The 20,244-nt window shown below is 37.9% G+C and overlaps 1 protein-coding gene across 3 annotated transcripts in view; it reads right to left on the minus strand.

Annotated features, from left to right (window-relative positions):
- The window catches only part of commd10 (COMM domain containing 10), a 57,907-nt gene extending 39,173 nt beyond the window's left edge, over positions 1-18,734 (minus strand). Inside the window, exons 1-5 of one of the 3 annotated variants that reach the window (XM_044375397.1) lie at positions 18,518-18,701; positions 16,700-16,790; positions 15,642-15,752; positions 14,799-14,954; positions 11,343-11,453 (exon numbers count right to left, since the gene is read on the minus strand). In XM_044375397.1, the coding sequence (XP_044231332.1) occupies positions 11,343-11,453; positions 14,799-14,954; positions 15,642-15,752; positions 16,700-16,790; positions 18,518-18,546 (498 nt within the window). In that variant the 5' untranslated portion in view covers positions 18,547-18,701. Of the gene's footprint in view, positions 1-11,342; positions 11,454-14,798; positions 14,955-15,641; positions 15,753-16,165; positions 16,258-16,699; positions 16,791-18,517 lie in introns of those variants that run through there. The other 2 variants (XM_044375406.1, XM_044375415.1) reach the window with 2 other exon arrangements.
- Between the last annotated feature and the right edge of the window lie 1,510 nt (positions 18,735-20,244).

Consider the following 20,244-nt stretch of genomic DNA (forward strand, 5'->3'; position numbering starts at 1 on the left):
ATTGTCACTGTTCTGTTTACAAGAAGCCTTCCTGTTTCAGATAATGTAAACAGAACGACTTCTGTTTTTTGTTGTATCCATAAAGCTCAACTATAAATGGTTGCAGTGTCATCATCACTTATGGCAACACTCAATAAAAGTCCCCTGCTGGACCCAAAGCGGGGTTGTTGCAATTACACGGTATGTATCTTAAATCCACTGGGCCACCAGGATCCCTCGCTACAAAGATATTTTGATGTTTAACAACAATAAGCCTTTTAAAAGCACTGACAAAAACCAGAAACAGATATATTTGTTGAGGGATAAAGTAAGACGAGAAGCACAGTCCCACAGAGAAACTTATCAGCAAAGAAGTAGAGACATGTAGAGCAAGAAAAATCTGAATTACAGACGAGGAGAAGCAGAGGAAAACACTGATTTGAGGTTTAAAAACAACATGTACAGTACATTCTGTTTGAATGGCACCTGACTAAGAAAAAAAAATGTCTGGAAATAGCTGGGTGCTTTCACATTGTTTGTTCACACCTCCTACACCTCATAGATGGAGGGTGCAAACATTGAAAAGAGACAAATCACATTAAGCACCTAAAAACTGCCGAACCCTGAATTGGAATGACTTGAGCTGGCAGTTTATCCGTGGGCAGAGGTAGCTCTGCCTCTGCGGACTATTTATTCAGGGCTTACTGTTTACAAGACTTACAGCTCAACCCTCAAGCCTTTCAACCCTTGAATTTAGGCCATGCCCACACCAATGTAGAGAAGAAAATGTCTTAAACATGTAAAACAGGGTTCTGGCACACCCTGTCCACACTGAAACATCAAAACAATAGCAAAAAAATATCTTGAATATCTTCCTCTTCCCTCCCCATCAAGTGGATGACAGTGGCAACAAAATTATGCATTATAGCAACTTCTAGAGATTCGATTCTCCAGGTCATGCCTTATTTTGTCATGATGCAACGTACGTAAAAGTTGGTAGATTCTTCTTTTTTTTTACTGTAAAAATCATAGCATCAACACAATTATCACAGTAAGTAAAACTAATTCATGCCATAAGTTATTATCTTTATTTAGCATACATGCTAATATTTTGGGAGGATAAGGACACATAAATGTATACGTGGCCTCTCGGTGGCTTGAGAGTTGTGCAACACCCAGTACTGGAAAACTCAAAATACTCAAATTTTATTACATTTTAGAAGTCATTTTAAAACCCCAAATTAATTGTCATGTTTAAGAGCCTCTGAACGAGAAAGCTTGACGCTGCAGAGCCAGGGAGAATGAAGACACTCAACAGTTCTAACGCCAAGATAAACAAGCCAAGGAACATAAGCCGTGCGTGAGCCATAACAAGATGATTATGGTTGTGGCAGCTAGTCACCGTTGCCTGATACGGACAAAGAGAGGACGATGCCATGTCATGTACCAGTTTCTGCTGCCAAGCCCATAAACTCTGCTTATTTTCCAACAGGTCTGGGAAATGACGATCTAAACGAAGAGAAGAGCAGCCGCCATGGGAAGGCTGTGATGGCTAGGCACTGAATGTGTGATGTGAAGCTTGATGTTATTTTAACAGTAACTATGTTTTAAGTGCATTTTCTGTATATACACTAACATTTGGAATAAAATCCCACGTTAGAAATTCTCCCTCATTTTTACAATTTAAACAGTTATACATATATTATATACATATATTTCCTTCTTCTGAATCAAAATTGTAACCACTAACATTTCAATAATCAATCTTTTATTGTTCCCTTTGAATTCCATGTAACCGGTCTGTATACATTTAAAATTTGTTTACTTTCTTGCTATTTTTTGCTAAATGCTGTAAGCTTTACTGAGAATTACGAAGAATGTTTTTTTGTCAACATTTTTTCTCTGCTTGTATTGTTTTTATGCTTTTTTATTGCTTTTATCCTCAGTTAGCTTGTAATGTCTTACATTGTTCTGCTGTTTTTCCTGTAAAAAATATGAATGAAATGAGAAGAAATTAAACTCTGAGATCCATTTCCATCCATTTCAGATTCTTGCTTTTTGCATATTGCACCAGACCAATGATGAACAAACTCACGTTCCTTCAAACTCCATGTTCACCTCTGAATCTGTTTACTACAATGTGACTGAGAAAGCATGTGAAAAAGCTGCGTCAAAACCTTAATCTTCTAAATGCGTGTAGGGTGGCCTAAATAAAAGCTAAAGCTGGCCAACATCTTCAAGTGTGGGCCTTAACTAACCACCGGTGTGCCAGGTTCTAGGATAAGTGGCACTCAACCCCTTCAGCCAAGGCCTCCATTTTGAAACAGTATGCATTTTAATGTATTAGGTTGGCACGAGATTGGAGAGGGGGGTCATGGGCAACCGAGCTGTGTGTGTGTGTGTGTGTGAGTGAGAGAGAGAGAGAGAGAGAGAGAGAGAGAGAGAGATAGAGAGGGAGTGCTTGCGTCAGACGAGTAACGGCTGCTATTCACAACTGTAAGGCCCGTTTTTTCCACTATGTGGCAGAGCTAGGAGATTTCCAAGGCAGCCAGCCTGTGCCCCCATGGTATGTAGACACTGTCGCTCTCATACACAAGGGGAGAGAGAGGGGGGGGGGGGGGGGGGGGGGGGGGACCAAAGTGTGTGTGTGTGAGAGAGAGACAGAGAGAGGGACATGGAGAGAGTTTACAGTACAGATTGCAGGAGACAACATCAGCTGCCCCCAGAAACATTTCATCACTATCCAACAACACAAAGCCAGACATAAATATGGTGTCATCAAGATACATAAGAGACAGTGATAAGAGACAATGATGTTTTCCATTCATTTGCGGTGCTATCAAGTTCAAGCCAAAATACAAAGTCAGTGCACTGAGCAGTGATGGTTTACATTAAATTACTAGTCTTGTTTACTTAGGCTATTCTTTAATCAGATATTTGCTTTTTTTAAATCATAATTTTACAAATATTTGACTGCACTTTATTCAAACAATGTTCTTGTATAGCTGCTTGTGTACAGCAGTTTACAAGTTTGCCTTCTTTTCTTAAGTTTATGCTCTAAAAGGTAAGGTATCATTTTGGAAAAATGGAAAAACGTCAAACTATACGTAACCCTTTACCCATGTGGCAAGTCAACCACATACATGCCACTCTGACCGTTTTCCACAGCAATACTTAACTTTTCAACATAATAGTGTTAAAAAGCCTTTCAACAAAACACTCAAATACCAGCGTAACATCAAAGAGGCTGGATGTTCAGTAAGACACTGGTGACAATTTGCTGATACAGGCGGAGGAAGTAGTCTGTGCCCTATCATTGCACGTCTGATGACAACAGTGCCAGGCTCCAACCCACTCATTATATTCATTATTTCAAGGGAGGAAAGAGGCCTATAGCTCACATTCCTTCGTTGCTATTATACTGTATCTTATCACAGCGCGATGCAAGCACAAAAACACAACATGAAATACAGCGCAATTCATAAAACAGAACAATGCTACAACAATCGAAACAGCAACACATGAATAAATAGTAAAACCTGTTCATGAGGTGATAATACATCTGCATTATTACAAATATTTGGCATTTGGATAAAAAAAATTTTAAAAAAACGGCCTTTTTATCTCTGTGTATGCTTATCAGCCAACTTTCACTGGAATGAATGGATGTGATTTGTGATTTGGCTCTGTGCTTCTGCAATCAGTGTGTCTTGTTTAAACTGAAATAGATTTCTCACCCCGGCATAGTTCAGCCAAGAGGCAGAGCAGCCTCTCTAAAATAAACTTCAACAAAAAAAACTGAAATGAAGACGGAGGGGGGGAAAAAACCCCCAATGCATATTTGAAAATCATAGTCTTAAGCACTCTTTTACCATCACTACCTGCTATGGTAAAATGGCATCATGCTATCAGGGGATTAATGATTACTTCATAAACTGAGTGTGAAACAAAACAGGCTCAGAGAAATAAAAGCTGATCACAGGAGTGGGAGATGTGAGAATAAAAGAGAGATGTTAAATCAATGAGATTTAAATGGGGAGTTGCAGTTGGATTTGCGGGGTTGATGGCTTCCCTATCTGGGAGTCAAGCATGTACCGTGGGTGTGCTAAACAACATCTAAACATCCCCAAATCCCCAAGGCGCCTTTTGAGAGGCAAAAGAATCTGGGAAAGGGACTGGCTGAGGAAAACAGGAGTTGAACTTGGAGGGGGGGGGGATAGAAGAGAGAGATATAGAGAGTGTGTAATAGGGAGAGGGAATCAATGGGTACCCCCGGAGCAAATAAAAGCCATGACATCATCGTATGGCAAGGAGCAAGGAGCAGGGTGGCGAGGAGTGGGGAGAGAGGGAGAGAAGGGAGAGACGAGAGCGCCCACAGTCGCCCATTCTGCTTCTCGGGGCCCATCTTCTGGAATGGATAAGAGCTGAACAATGGGGCTCTCAATGAATGGGATCCCAAATCCCACAGGAGAAAAACAAATCACCAGTGGGAAAGGGGGAGGGCGAAGGAGAGAGGGAGAAAGAGACAGAGAGGGATGGAGAGAGAAAGATAGACCCCTTAAAAAGATGTGGGCACAAAGCAACAAAGCATCTTGGGACATGTAGAGCAAGGCAAGTAGAGATTGAGACAAAGCTGCCTTTGTTCTTCCTGGCTGGTGGGTGGCTTGGTGTGAAGGATTTGAACACGGTAGCATTTACATCAGAGCCCTCCGATATATTGATCGGGCCATGTAATCCCTCACATGATAAATGGAAAAGGTTGGATCTACTCTGGAAGTGTTGTTTGTTGGGACTACATGACAAGAGCAAGTGGGAGGCAGGAGCCAGGCTTTATGTAACTTGTCAGGGGAGCTTTGAGTTGCGTTCAAAGTTTGGCCAGCTGCTCGCGATGCCGGTTTGACGGAGACACGTGAGACAGTGAGGGATGTTCGGGGAGGCTCTGATCACAGCACCTCCTCGCAGAAGTCAAAATGGGATGTTTACTTGCGTTCCTCATCACACAATGTTAATAAATAAAAGTCACAGCCTTCACTGGGAGGGCTCGAGTGTGTGCATGTCTGTGCGTGTTGCGTGCTTTCAAACAAAGAGCTTCCCTTCCTCCGTGATTACAGCAATGGTGCTGTAAGCCAGAACAGAGAAAATAAATTAGAATCACAAGAAGAAAAGTCTTTCATGTCTGATGCTTTGATAGTAAAAACAAGCAGGTTTCCACCAACTAGAATTTAGTTGGGTTATAATTCGGGGAGCTAGCTGGGGACAACTTGACACAAAAATCTCAAACAACAAGTGGAAGATTTGCTCATGAATAAGTCACAAATAAAAGAAAGGAAGATAAATAAAAAAAAAGAAGATGCCAAAAAAAGAAAGAAGAGTGGTAGAATAAGATGAACTTGAAAGACTACACTCTGATCTGGCAGAAATATCTTTCTGACAATTCAGAAGCACTTGTGTATGAAGGAGCAGGGCTCTTACAATGCTTACAGACACTCATCCTATGAGAAATCTGAAACAAGACACAGCTGGAGCTATTATTTAAATCCACTTACTAAACTACTAGTGTACTTTGGCATCATATCCAACAGGAACAGTTTGGAGGGAAAAGTTATTTTCCTTTTAAGGATCAAGGAAATGGACAGTTAACAAACTCCAGTTCTGCGCCATTAATATGCATGAAAGATGTTTTTATTTTTATTTAAATTTTAACAGCAGAGATTAGATATTAATATAGGACACAAGCCTCTGAGTCAAGAATGATAAACTGAGAGCAGACTGAAAATACGTGGAGCCAGAACACTGTATCTCCAGCAGCTCAGGGGTGCTGACCCTGACCTCTGACCTCACTGTAAAATGTCCATCACTATTTAAATTTAATATACCATAAAATTTACAATTACATTAAACAGACAAAAGCAGAAAATCTTCACATTTGAGAGGTTTGAAGCAGAAACTATTTGGTATTATTGCTCGATAAATCACCTAAATACTCAAACGACTGTCCGAATTGTTGTCAATTTGTAATTTTCTGTCTATAAACTGATCAACTGATCCTTTTAGCACTAAAGGGAAGTGATCATTTAAGAATAGGAAGTACTGGGGTGTTACTGTTTTCATTTAACTGGCACAAGCGTCTAAAAAGTCATCCTCAAGTTCATTACCAGTGCAGTAAATTGAGGTTATTTCTGCATCAGCTTTGGTGTGCCATCAAGTAAGGAGAGTTTTCCTGCTCACAAAGAAAGCTGACCTTACTCACAAAATCTGATTAAATGTAGGACAAACATAAGAAAATCTGTTTGGGATTTTGTCTCAAATCTGCATTTAGTAAATCTTTCCCTTTTGTGGTCTGAAATTCAGAACAGCTTTGCTTTATCAATTCTGATCAAGTCTGTCTGAAGCTATCAGCTGAAGATATCCTTTGAAGTGTGAGCCAGCGTCTAGAAGCTACATTAGCTCCCTAGCTTTTACCCCATGCCTTTGTGGCGTAGCATGTCCACAATAAATATTGAAATTGGTGGTGGCTGCCTTGCAAGTGGATGTTCTGTATAAAAAATTTCAGCCTGCCCTCGGTCGGCGGAGCAGTGGCTCATTCTAATGCCAGAGGACAGAGACACAGACAGACAGTGAGAGCGAGAGAGACACCAAGACTGACAAGGGATTTCAACTCTCAGAGTCATCAAAGTGACATCAGTGTCTTCTTGCTTGAATAAAAAAGAAGATGGATACTGTGGAAAAGAGGGCAAAATGATGAACGCAGTGAGAGAGTCCAAGAAAGTGAGTCCTTGCTTCAATATATACGGTTATTGTGCCTGAGCTCATCATACTCTCTTTTTGTAGCACATGCAGGAGTACAGTATCAGTTCAAACACACACAGACTGTTATCCTGTAGCTTAGATCAGAAGGGCCGAAAGATGCTTATGAGATGATCATGAACAATTTAGAAGAGAAGATCAAAAACACTTTTTTGCATTTTTCTTTATTTTTAGGCTATCTTTGCTCTTTCTAGTAAAATATTGGATAGTTTTACCACCTCAAGCCAGTAAAACTTATTCAAATGAACCAATCTGAAATGTGCTCACAGCTAATACGACAATGTAACTTGGGAATGCCAGCCTGTTGCACATGCCTGGAATGAGCTAACACTTATAATGTTTCATCTGTTGTCCATGATGGAGCCCACAACCATATCTATCTAACTCCCGAATGATTTGTCAGAAACGTTTCTGCAACAACAGAGACAGATTGTCCTCGCTGGTTTAAGCGCTGCTAATAATACATGAAATCCACTCATTAAAATGTCCTCCTTCTCTCTCCATCAGAAATTGATTTTTTTTTTCTTCAAATACTTTACCTGAAGCTTTATTTTGCACAAATTAATGATGCTACTGAATGTGCAAATAAAGCTTAGCGTGCGGCTGCTGATTCTGTGTCTAACCTTTTGTAATTTGACTACATATTCTCTGTAATACTGTCTTATCTTAATTACTTATATGTTGTTTTAGTTATAATGTAAAACCCTCTTTTTTGTGAGTCTTATTTTCAGTCATTACCTGCTTGTGCTCCTCTGGTCTGTTTGTTTTCCATATGTTATATGTTTTATGACTATTACTAAAAGGTTGATCACAAAAAAGTCTTAATAGCCCAAAGACATGTTTGCTACACTGTTCATCCATCCCCACAAGTTTTTATTTTTCTAGAGACTGTGCTCAATCAGAAATACATGATAGTTGAAAAGACCTACACAATGGTCTCCACTCATTCAGGCTTTCCTGCAAACCGTGCAAGTTTGTTCAACACCACTGTAGGGAACTGATAAAACGTAACACGTTTTTTTATCTGTTTTTCTCTTGCATAGTCACATTCTGAGGTTTCTATTACCTCAACAAGAGATTGTAAGCAGCACAAATATAAAGTGAGGGAGAAACTACACAGCAACATTAAGTTTAGTGGGAAGTAGATGTGTACGTGCTACACAATCAAGCGGCCAAGAGAAGAAGGTACGCACGTACAAGGTACTGGGCAGAAAGCCACCTGCTTTTAGTTGCTCCTCTTCAAGCGCAGCTTTATCCCATAAAGACTAAACCTCAAAAGACAGTACACATCAGAATTAAAACTGGTAGATACCTCTGTACTCTTCCTCTACTCCAAGGTCTGTGCAGTTGGGAAAGAACTAAATCTGCAGTCTGTATAGTGTGCTTAGGAAAAAAAAACTCTCAAAATCCACACAAAAGAAGAGATTCTTGATGCTTTTTTATGTTTTGATGAATGGAAAGCTCTGCAATTGTAGTTGCCTGAGGTGAAGAGACATCCAATACATATTACTATTATTACCACTACTACATATACTGAAATTCACTGCTGCCATGACTCCATGCTTCATACAGTATGTCTCACAGTAAATTGCAAAGGCAGTGTACACAAATCTTCCACCATATTTCACGCATTTCATGGCTTCGGTCACCTCCTCATTCTTTTCTTCATCCTCTCCCACTGTCATCTTGTTTTTGTCATTCTCCTATTCTTCCTTGTTTTTTTTTTCCTCCATTCTTCATCCTTCCTATCACCTTCCTTGCAGCTTCATCTTCTTCCTTCTATACCCAGTTCTGCTCCTATTCCTTGTCTAACACAACAGCAGATCACTAACATCTTTTTCAGCAGCAGCTTCTCTTTTGGGATAACAAACAAGCTATGCTATGCAACAGGTCTCGTGTTATACTTAGACTGAATGAGGCATGTTGCATAGTGGGAGTCCATGCTCCATCCATCCTTCTGAGAACAAACTAGGCATCACACTCTAGAAACATAAAGAGTTGGGGGAGAAGGTATTTATATATGTGCAAATGTGTTGTAATGCATCCTTTCACATATGTTTTCATAAGTGAAACAACACAATTCTCCACTGAATCCAATACAAATTCAGTTTAGGGTGGGTGGGGGGTACTGTTGCATTCACTGCTGCATGGTAGCAAAAACAATGCAATTTCAATATATGATGTTAGTCCACACATTTTGGGTCCAAGGTGGGAAAACAATTCACTGTATAATTAATATTTTAATGGTTAGAGAAAGAAAAATCTGAATATCCTGAAAAGTAGTCCACTCAATTTTCCAAATATGTCCTCTAACATTTCCTACACTGTACTGTACTGTAGATATACTGTATGTCACATACTGTTGGGTGAAGGAGATGTGAAGCACCCTGGCAGGCCTCCTCCTCCTCCTCCTCCTCCTCCTCCTCCTCAGGGAGAGTGCTAATGAAGCAGGATGCTGGTCAGATGGGAGAGTCTCTGACTCTCCACTTAGGTTCCAAGCAATCAATAATATACAGACAGCCACCACTGCCTCCCTCTCCTTCATTTTCATTTTCTTCCCTTTATCCACTTCATCTTCATTATTTTACTCCCTATGTCCTATTTTACTTGTTTTCACCTCCTCTTCTCTCTTCCACCTCTCCCTTTTTCTGTCCTCTATCACCTTTAATCCTCTAAATTCTCCTATTTGCAGTTTTTTCCCCTTCCCCTCTCTTAGACAGTTAGCAGCGAGCGTGTTATAAATCTGCGTTGTAATTAGTATGACACTTGCAGCTGAATTTCATTTCTATTTGCAACTAATTTACTTCTCAGTCATGGCAGTGTTTCGACATTTGAGAAGTTGTACTGAGCAATTCTCAGAGAGTTTGGAAGGAAACAAACTTACTGTCAGGAATCTCTAATCAGAAAACACCGATAGAAACTGAAAAAAAAAAAAAAAACTGTGCACACTCAAACTGCCTTAATACAAAGCTGTCCTATCCATCTCTATAATACTTTACTGCCCCTGAGGGATGCTTCGTTAACTGTGAGATAACAGTGCCCCCTGCAGCTGAGCGAAGGATGTGCGTCTCAGTCGTGTTCAGTGAAGTTGATCCTTCTACACTTTTAACCAGCCTTGTTTCAGCCCCCCAGCTATCTCCTCCCACAAGGGGAATTGTGTAAGTGGATTTAAATAAATTAATGCCTCTTTTGCAAGCCTAGGGAAAACACAGCGAAAAATAGTCCAAAACAAAACAAAAAAAAAAAAACTCCTACTGCTTTCGCATCCACAAAGATAAAGAAAAACATATATTTTTTCTAGCTTACGCATTTTTTTTTTTCTTCGGCCCACATTTTAGGATGACAGCAATTTGAATATGTCATGCCTAATTCCATGTTCAGACTGAGCCGACGGTCTCTAGGGACAGAATACAAAGCAGCGTGCAAAAAAAAGACACTTGACTAGTCAGCTGGAACAACACTATCCAGGCTAGCGGGTTAATCAGTCCTACCATTTTGTGACAAAAACTGCTTTAAAAGAAACCACTCAAATGCCTTAAGGCCATATCTAAAATTTTCAGTATCCATGACAACTAACAGCAGTCCTGTGTGGCATTTACAATTCGCGTGAAGCTGAATATATTTCAAATATTTGACAAAACATCAGCAGCACTTGATTAATCTCACCTTTACCAGGTATTTGTTCATATTTGCGGTTGTTGTTATATCTAGAAGAATCTAAATATTAACTCTAGATACAACATTTCAATCAAATCACCTATGTCAAAGTTTGAATATCATTTAATATAAAAAAAGAAACAAGCCTATTCAATGCTCACTCATTTTGCCACAGCTACAGAGCAACCCTTCTCCCAGTGGACAAAAAAAAAGAAATGAGTGAGGGAGGCTCAGGAGGTGCTGGCTATTAAAGCAAATACATAGTATTAGCTAATTGGTATGTAAACAAACTCTGCTGAATGATGAAATGAATGGAAATGCAGCCCTGCTACAATGGTAACTAGTAAGTAAAAACCATATTTGTACTGTATCATGTTTCTCAGTGTTTTCCTTTTTAAATAGAAATATTTAGGGCTAGACCTCATTAGGATACTGTAGCAATAGCCTATAATTAACATGTGGGATTAAAATGGATACTAATATTTAAAGATTGAGTATTCATAAGAAAACTGTAACTAATGACCTCAATAAGACAAACATCTCCAGTAATTTTAAGAAAACACTGTAAACAAAGCAGGATACTGTGCTTGAATGGATACAATACAGTGCTAGTTATGAGATGAACCCCCCAATCAATGCACACACTGTCCAATTCTAGCTGCAGAGTAAGCCTCCCAAGAGAACAAAGAGACTCTGGAGGTTTCAGATAACAAGCTCCCTGATCTCTGGTCTTTACACTACAGTTACTCTGGAGCCAGATGTGTGTCTACCTCTGGGTCAAGACAGACACCAGTGGGATTACCATCTATTAGCAAAGAAAGAGGGGCAGATTGGAACTGCCTGTCATACTGCCATAAACAGAGATTATGTTTTTTTGTGTTCTGCATGTGTGTTGACACCTCAGAGTCTTCGTTGCGGAGTCCGAGTTGGAGGACAGCACTGGGAGACTTCAGTCTGGCTTGGCTGGACTGGGCCATCTGCAGGTTCAGCTGCCAGCCAACATAATCCAGCTGAAACACACAGACACGGCCGGTGTAACATAAAGCTGCACACTTCGATTTCAAAAATACCCAGACAGATTTTCAAAGACTCGACGATAAACACTAAGGTGGCACTTCATAACTTAACAGTGAAAAATGAGAGCATAATTACAGAGGAAATAGAAATGTGCAAAGAGAAAATGCTGCCAATAAACTTGTTAACAATTATTTCAACTTTCTTCTACAAGCTTGAGGTATTATTGATGTTTCTAGACTTTCTTGACAACTTGTTACCTTATTTATGATAAATTATAACTCTCTCATGTGTGTTTTCCTATTTTCTGAAGATAAGACTGCAAACCTGGGAAATTCAAGTGAGCAATGCACTGCAAAGATCACCAGCTGCAAGTTTTTGATTGACACAGCATCATTAGTAAAGGGAAAAAAAGAATAGGAAACATTCTTAGTAATTAAACACTAAAGTGGCATTTTTCCTGTTTTCCGTTTCCGTTTGTCATCATAATTTGAACTTTCTGACCTTTCTTCTATAACTTAAAACATTATGTTGTGTTGTCTCTACTTTCTTGACATACTGTTGGCTTATATATGATAAAACTTTCTCACTTTTGTGTTCCTATTTTCTGAAGATAAGACGACAAATCCGGCCTTAGAAGAATAACAAGCTTCTGTCACCGAAAAGTGAGTGTGCACAAGTTATTTATAGCTTGTTTGCTGACCATGATCAGGGGATCTTTAACCAACATCATTACAAAAGTGTCACTATATTATCACACTCAGAGCTGATTATGGTTATTATCATACTCATGAAAATGTACAACTGTAAAATTTTGCATAATCTCTATGAAGTCTGAGTTGCCTTGCTCGCTCTGAGGCTGCAGGTTGAATAAATTGTCAAAGTATGACTCTCACATCTTTAGTTTTACATGTCTACATTTGAAAGAGAAGTCCTGTGTGATAATAAAGTTAGGCAAAAAACCTTGTAGTGTCTCACCGATTCACCGCCTGCCTGGCTGATTTACAGAGTGACACCTCATCAGTCAGCTGTAGCACTGTGATAGATTAGCAGCACTGTGTCAAGGCAGGGCAGTTAAGTGTTTTATGATGCAGAGAGAGGCCATAATAATAAAGCATGTGTGACTTATTGGGTCTGGATGCTTCCACAGCATCAGAGGACAGATGCGAGGTGGCGGAAGGGCCGGGGCCACATTATTCACAACTAGAACAACATCCACATTAGCATGAATAAACATCACAACTCTATGATGTGTTACTAATTTTACTATCAGTGTATGAAAATTAATCATAAAGTAAATTCATTAAAAAAGACAGTCTGCATTTTAATATTAAGCAGTAAATAAATAACCGATAAATGACTAATCATACAAACAAATACATTTATTTATGTATCTCTCTGCTCATTCATCACAATGATTATTGATTTCTACATTTCCTGCATAACATACACTATGTTAATATTTTTTTGCTAGGTCTATTTTCCGGCAATCCGAGTAGGAGTTCACTCATTTTACAAAGAGACAATTCTCGTTATTCTCTGTAAACAGCTGTGTTAATTAAAACAGCAGCTGCTCTGACCAATCAGACTGTCAGACTATCAGTGACCAACACGGAGACTAAATGTAACATCCTGTCGAGTCCAGCTGTGTAAGGAAATCCAAGTAAGCAATGCACTGCAACACTGATCGCCAGCTGCAGGTGTTTGATTGATATAGCATCATTAGTGAGGAGAAAAACAAAAAAAAAAAAACAGGAAAGCAACAGGGATTGTAAAACGCTGGAGTGTGTGACATTGGACACACGACTCAAAAGATAAAGAATAATGACAAGGTGGAATTTAGGATGTTAACTGGTTTTACAAATAGAAAAACCATTAAAAAAATACACTAATTTCTCATAAGATGTTTCAGAAATTATTAAACACAACACCCTGCTTTCCAATCATAAAATATAAAAAGCAGATGTACACATCTGTCACTTAAAGACAATCTCTTGTGTGACTTGACTGTTGCTCAAAGTCGGAGCAACAGCAGAGGTCGTCTCGAGGATCAATGGCTTTCACGGTCTTCTCCTGGCAGCAACAAATTCACGGGAGAGAGAAAGATGACTTACGAGAGGCGGGCAGGTGAGATGTCTGAATGTATGACAGCAACAACAACTCCGGCATAATGTGACTGATGCGTACATGCTGAAGATTTATTTCCTGTTAGATCTTAATTCCCTTAACTGTGAAAAGAACGCTGTTCCAAGTGTCACTGCTTAATCAAGTTATACAGAGGTACAAGTTTTTAAAATTAATGTGACAACTTGTGTGAGCTGCGTGGAAACTCTTTGTGATCCAAACGACTGAAATGAATTCACAGAAAAGCAGGTCGGTCTTAATATGAATAGTCTGATGATGATTCTCAATTTAGTATCAAGTCACTATAATGTGTGATGAAAGAAAATTTAGTTCAAAGTGCTGAAAGTAGTGTGAAAAGCAGCTTATAATTATGAAGTGTGGATTAATTTTTGGATTAATTTGAGTTAAGAACATAAAAGTTCGTTCCACATGACATAGGATGCCAGCTCCATACTCTGAAGAAGACCAAACCGTCATTTGGTCTATAAAACGTGGTGAAAAATGTCGATATCTGTGTCCCAAAACCCAAGATGCAACATCAAATGTCTTGTTTTGTCCCGACTAACAGCTCACAACTTAAAGATTTTCAGTTTATGATCATAGAACAAAAGAAACCAGAAAATATTTACATTTAAGATTTGGGAACTAGAGAATTTTAGTATATTTTTCTTTAAAAATGACTGAAAACAATGAATGAATTAATTTTCTGTATCTTGTTTTGTCCCGACCAACAATCCACACGATATTCACTTTACTATCATAAAAGACTAAAGAAACCAGAAAATATTCACATTTAAGAGGCTGGATAGGGAGAATTTTGTATTTTTTTTCTTAAAAAATGGCTCAAAACAATTAATCGATTATCAAAATAGCTGGCGATTCATTTTCTGTCTATTAATCGACTGATAGTTGCAGCTCTATTTGAAAGTTGTAAAGGCCAGTGTGTGGGCTTCTGAGCTTAGATTAATTTGTTTCACACGGTCAGGTTAGGTTGAAAATGAAGAATTTGCTATAAGTGAGAACTGGTTACTTGTTACTTGATAATTACCTGACTGAGCATCAACATTTGACAAGCAAAAGCCTTGTCCTAACATACCTTCAGATATAAAAACTGCCAAAAACCTGTCTGATTCATATACAAGACCTGTTCAGATCCAAGAACAAAACAAAAAAAATGTGTGAGAAAAAAAATTGTTAAACTTTGTTATAAGCTTTACCTTCTTTGGAGCAAAGATATTGTGCTTTAGCCCCTCCACCAGCTCAGGCCCAGAGGTGGCCCAGGTTTGAGAAAACACCTCAGCCTTGTCTGGGTTTAGATGAACCGCCTCCAGCTGCTGCTGCAGAGACGCCGGCTTTATATTATGATACACTGCCTAAAGAAAAGAAAAAAGGAGAGGAGAGGAGATAACCCATATGTATCAATCCATGGTATCAATAAGACAACTATCACCGCTCAACACAACATTGTCACAATACAACAGTGACCCCAGCTGGAAAAGAAATGCTCAGTATGTGAGCACAGCATGTGGTTATGCAATTTTCTTCCTTTGTTACTTTCTTTAGTCTAATCACCATAGATTGAGCTCCAGAAAATATGCATTTAAGCAAAGTGCACAATTCAACTTAAGATTTGGTCAACTGTGGTAATTTATCTCTTTCCATGAACACGGCAGACGAAAGGATGCAAAAGATTGTGATGTGTTCTCTGTCCTTATGAACCATAGAAAATCTTGACAGTAGGTTATGAAAGTCACTGCATGGTCACATTTTCACTTTTTAAAAGTTTATGTTTCTCAACTGCATAATGTGAACAACCCCAGGAATTAAATATAAATAAAAAGTATGTATATTTCTTTTTTCCACATCTACAGCAATGGAAATAGTTATACAGAGTATTTTTCCTTATTTGTGTTCCTCCATCACATCTAATACCTAATGTTTATCCTTATAAATATTAGTATTGTTAAAGAAGTAAGAGATGTCATACAAGAACCTCCGGTAAAGACAAAATAGCACTTCAGTCTAAAATCAGGTAAAATGCTTAAAATCACTTTAATCACCTGCTCTAGAATAAAGGCAGCAGTTTCCAGGACCAAGTTCAGAGCCTGTTTATCCAATGATAGAGCAGTCTGAAGTTTTTGCTCCTCCTCTTCACTGAATGTCCGCTCTCCCTGTGAGGAAAAAAACAGTTTACCTTATTAATGTTAATACTTCAATTAACATTAACTATTTTAATAATACATTTATTTTTATATATAAACAAAAGGCTGTTTTCTGTTTGAGAATCAAAAACTTGGATTATTTGGGTGTCCAGCATATGAAGAATGATGTGAAATTTTCATATAATAAAAAGGATAACAGATGAGAACAAAGGACTTATACGATTTTTCATTGGCAAAGGCTTATAAATGCATTCTCAAGCAACATACGATAAACTTGTATATTTGACACAGATGTAAAAAAGCAACTACAGAGGTTAATGTAAAAGACAATAACATCAATCCAAAACACATTAAAAGTGTAATTTGGAAGATGGTGGACATGAAGTCATAATAAATGAACACAATAAAGCAAACCAGTTTACCCAAAATGAAGAGACCTTTTGCAAAGCACACATGCAGATTTGTCAGAGCAGTAAAAGCACATGTGGACGTAATAACGTCAGTTCAGTTTAATTATCCCCGGAGGCCATACAAGTGAGCCATCTTATACAACACCTCAGGCCATAAAACTGGTAAAACTAAAGAGAATACAGCCCATAGTAACGTTATTATTTACACTTGTGCTTTTCCTGCTATGACAGGTAAAAAATGTCTTTCATGAAAAAGGCTCATTACTTTCTCTTAGTAAGTCGAAAATAAATAAATAAATAATAAAACTAGCAGACAAACTGTTCCTGGAGTGAGTAACTGCAACCTTTTGACAGCCAGCTATGTCTTGTGAAAAACCAGAATGATCAACAGGACCAGGCATGTGTGTGCATTCATTAGAGCAGAGTCTGACTGACGCTCCACTAAGTCATTATGCATGCGCTGCTCTCTCTGGCACTACAGCTTTGCTGAAAAAGCCTCAAAAGCCTCTTGTCTTTGGCACGTATAACACTGCGCGGCCTCTGTACCTTCAGATGAAGCTTTTGTATGATGCGGGAGATTAATCTGGAGAACTTGTTCACATCAATCGCGTTGATGAAAGTCACCGCTTCTTTTATGCTGTTTGGAAAGAAGAAGCGTGAGTGTTAATGACAGCGGTGTGGAAAAGTACTCAGATCCTTTCGAATCAGAATCAGTGTTTTCTGGCCAAGTGAGAGAAATTTCACTCCGGCTGTCAGTGGATTTCAAAGGTACTTCTATAAACTTGCAAAATCAAACAGAAGCTATAGACAAGACATATAGTGGTGAAAACATACAGCAGCATCAACAAATTAGTGTTTTCTATCCTTTGCAATGGGTTGCACGGAATAAACAGGGGCATCGGTGCAGGATGTTGAAAGTATAAAGCAGTGTGAGATGAGATTGTGATATGATGACACATTTGAATATGTATGAGTATGAATACTATTACGCATATGCAGACATACTCGCTCCTGCAAAGTAAATATGCTGTGTGTACACGCATTTCACTATCTGTCCATATGTGCATTAAAAATTAAAGTAGTAATATTACAAGGTAAATACACTCATCATCAAAAGGAGGCATTCATAATTTTACTGCAGTCAAAGTAAACACATATGAGCTCAACAAACACTTAAGTACTGGTGTATATATAATTAGCTTTGAGCATATCTTAAGCGACAACTGGTCTTACATTTACTTTTTTATGAATGTGTGTATATATTTACATACATATACTTTTTTATTTTTGTACAATGACAAATGCTATTGACTAGAGCTGCAACATTGATTTGATTAATCGATTAGTTTCCAACAATTAAATGAATCGTCATCTATTTTGATAATCAATTAATCGTTTTGAGTCTTTTTTTTTAAAGGAGAAAATTTCCACATTTTCAGATTCCTGCTTCTCAGATGTAAATATTTTCTGGAGTCTTTAGTCCTCTGTGACAGTAAACTGAATATCCTTGGGTTGTGGATTGTCAGTCAGGACAAAACAAGACATTTGAGGTTACATCTTGGGCTTTGGGAAACATTTTTCACCAGTTTCTGACATTTTATAGACCAAACAACTAATTGATTAATCAAGGAAAGAATTGAAAGATTAATCGATAACGAAAATAATCCTTAGTTGCAGCCCTACTCTTGACTTTTGATCCTAAACTTCCAGCTTAGTAATATTATTTCTGTCGGTTTAGAAATGAATAAACGAATACAAATTATTTACAGTAAGTCAAATTAAACAAACTAGTGCACTACAAATATTAGGCATTACTACACTTAACAGAGCCCGTTTTATAGGATTGGTGACTTTTGTCCCAGTTGTGCTTCTTAAATAACATATTTTTGCACATTTGAGACTTCTGCACTCAAATGTAGAAACACTGTATTACTGCAATAGAGTCACAAGGCATCTGTTTTTTATATTAAAGGTGATTTGATGAACCAAAACTGCTGCCTAGTTTGAATCTAAAACTTGTAACTTTCTAGACGATGACAGGACGATGCTCTAATTGGGTGCTAATATCCCACAGCTGGACTTAAATACAGTACAAAAGTAAAACAGTGAACACCGGGGTAAAGGCAGCTTGACTAAAATGTTAAAAGACTGGCAGACGAAAACCTGACAGAGACACATTTTAAAGATACGAGCAATAACATAAGTTATGCCAAAATAATGTATTAAGCGTTATAACGTTTTTGCTAGTGTCCATTATGCACCAAATCCCAATAATAACAACTTTCAGGAGGATTTCGTGGCTCGACATGAAGCTACATGTAGCTTAACGTTAATTACTGGAAGGACTCAAAACAAAATCCCAACCTTTGTGTGTCTTTAATAACTGAAGTCATTGTTGTCTGATGCTTTCAGTAAATAAGAATGAAAGAGTGAAAAGGTGTCACAGCTGCAGCATCTTCCTCCTCATACTGTTGTCATTTCTCTCTTCCTGGTCGTGACTACATGGTAACCCTGGATTAGCGAAACATCTCGCGAGAGTGATCATAACTCAAAACCATGATCTTTTCCTAACCCTAACCAAGTGTTTTTGTGCCTAAACCTAACCAAACCTTAATAACAGCGTTGTCACATCATAAAACATAATTATTATGTATAATGGCAAACAACAAGCACAATGAAGGAACAACGCCTACAAATCTCGCCAGAGCAAATCTAGGGTTACCATCGTTAGACGACCCTTTCCGGTCTGTTGTCACAAGACGACTCACATGACAGTCAAAGCTGCGTGATAATACGCACACGGTGAAGTTTCAGTACTCAGAATGAAGCAACACACGACGAATTGCAGCAAAATAATCAAAACGTAGGTAATTTGTGTATTCTAACACAACAGTGTCAACAATAATTTAATCTTCCGGACTCTGTCACTGCATTATTGATTTCCTTGGAACGTATTTTGCGTAAATCTGCGCAAAATGACTCTCTGAAAGTGTCCAGTGCAACAGTCACTACAGAAATCCATATACTGGTATCACGAGTGGTGGAGGAGGTATTTAGATCCCCTAGTTAGAAAAGTAGAAATACTGTAGTCTAAAAATACGCCTTTATGTACTCCTTTAAAAGTCCTAAATTCAAAATGTGTAAAAGTACAACAAGTATTGTCAGCAAAATGTGCTTAAAGTAACAAAAAGTACAAGTCATTAGTCAGACTGGTTTCTTTTACAATGTTATATTATAGTATATTATATTGTTTGTTTTATCACTAACAAATACATGTAAGAACATTTTAATGTTATAGTTCATTAATATGGAGCCAATTTTAGATCCTTTGGGTACAGTAATAGTAATAGTACCCCATCATATTATATAAATCTATCATAGTTTTTTTTCTAAATAATAATAATAATAATAATAATAATGATAATAATAATAATAGACTTTATTTATATAGCACCTTTCACATACAAATGCAGCTTAGAGTGCATAACAAATTTTTAAAAAAGAAAAGAGCAGACAATACAAACAACAGTTAGAATATTAAAATATATTATTTTATGTAAATTCTGAACAGTAACTAGTAACTGTAAGTGGCACATAAATGTAGTGGAGTAGAAGTGCAAAGTAGCATAAAACGGAAATACTCAAGTAACCAGCAAGTACTTTAAATTTGTACTTAAGTTCAGTACTTATGCTAATGTACTTGGTTACATTCCACCACTGGGTATCACTATCTATTAAGGCATAATAATGTGAATACATACATTATTTACTAATGCTTTATAGATTAATTAACCATTAAGTCATCAGCCAACCCATTAATAAGAACTAAATTTGTCAATTTGTGAAATATCCACTCCAGCGGATGTTCCTTTCTATTAGGTAATAATGCAGTTATAAGTGTTTGTAATCCATTAATCAATATTCATGGGTTTCTCGCATTTTAAAAAGCTATCAGGTCTGCAATTACAAGTTAAATCAACTTTGGTCCAAATCTTCGTCAGCCCTTATAGACATACAGACCTAACCAGTCAAAGAGAGCAAAAACTTCTACTTATTAATGGCCTATAATCGATTCATAATGCATTAGTAAA

This window comes from Thunnus albacares, chromosome 2, assembly GCF_914725855.1.
Source record: "Thunnus albacares chromosome 2, fThuAlb1.1, whole genome shotgun sequence".
NCBI classification, from domain to species: Eukaryota; Metazoa; Chordata; class Actinopteri; order Scombriformes; family Scombridae; genus Thunnus; species Thunnus albacares.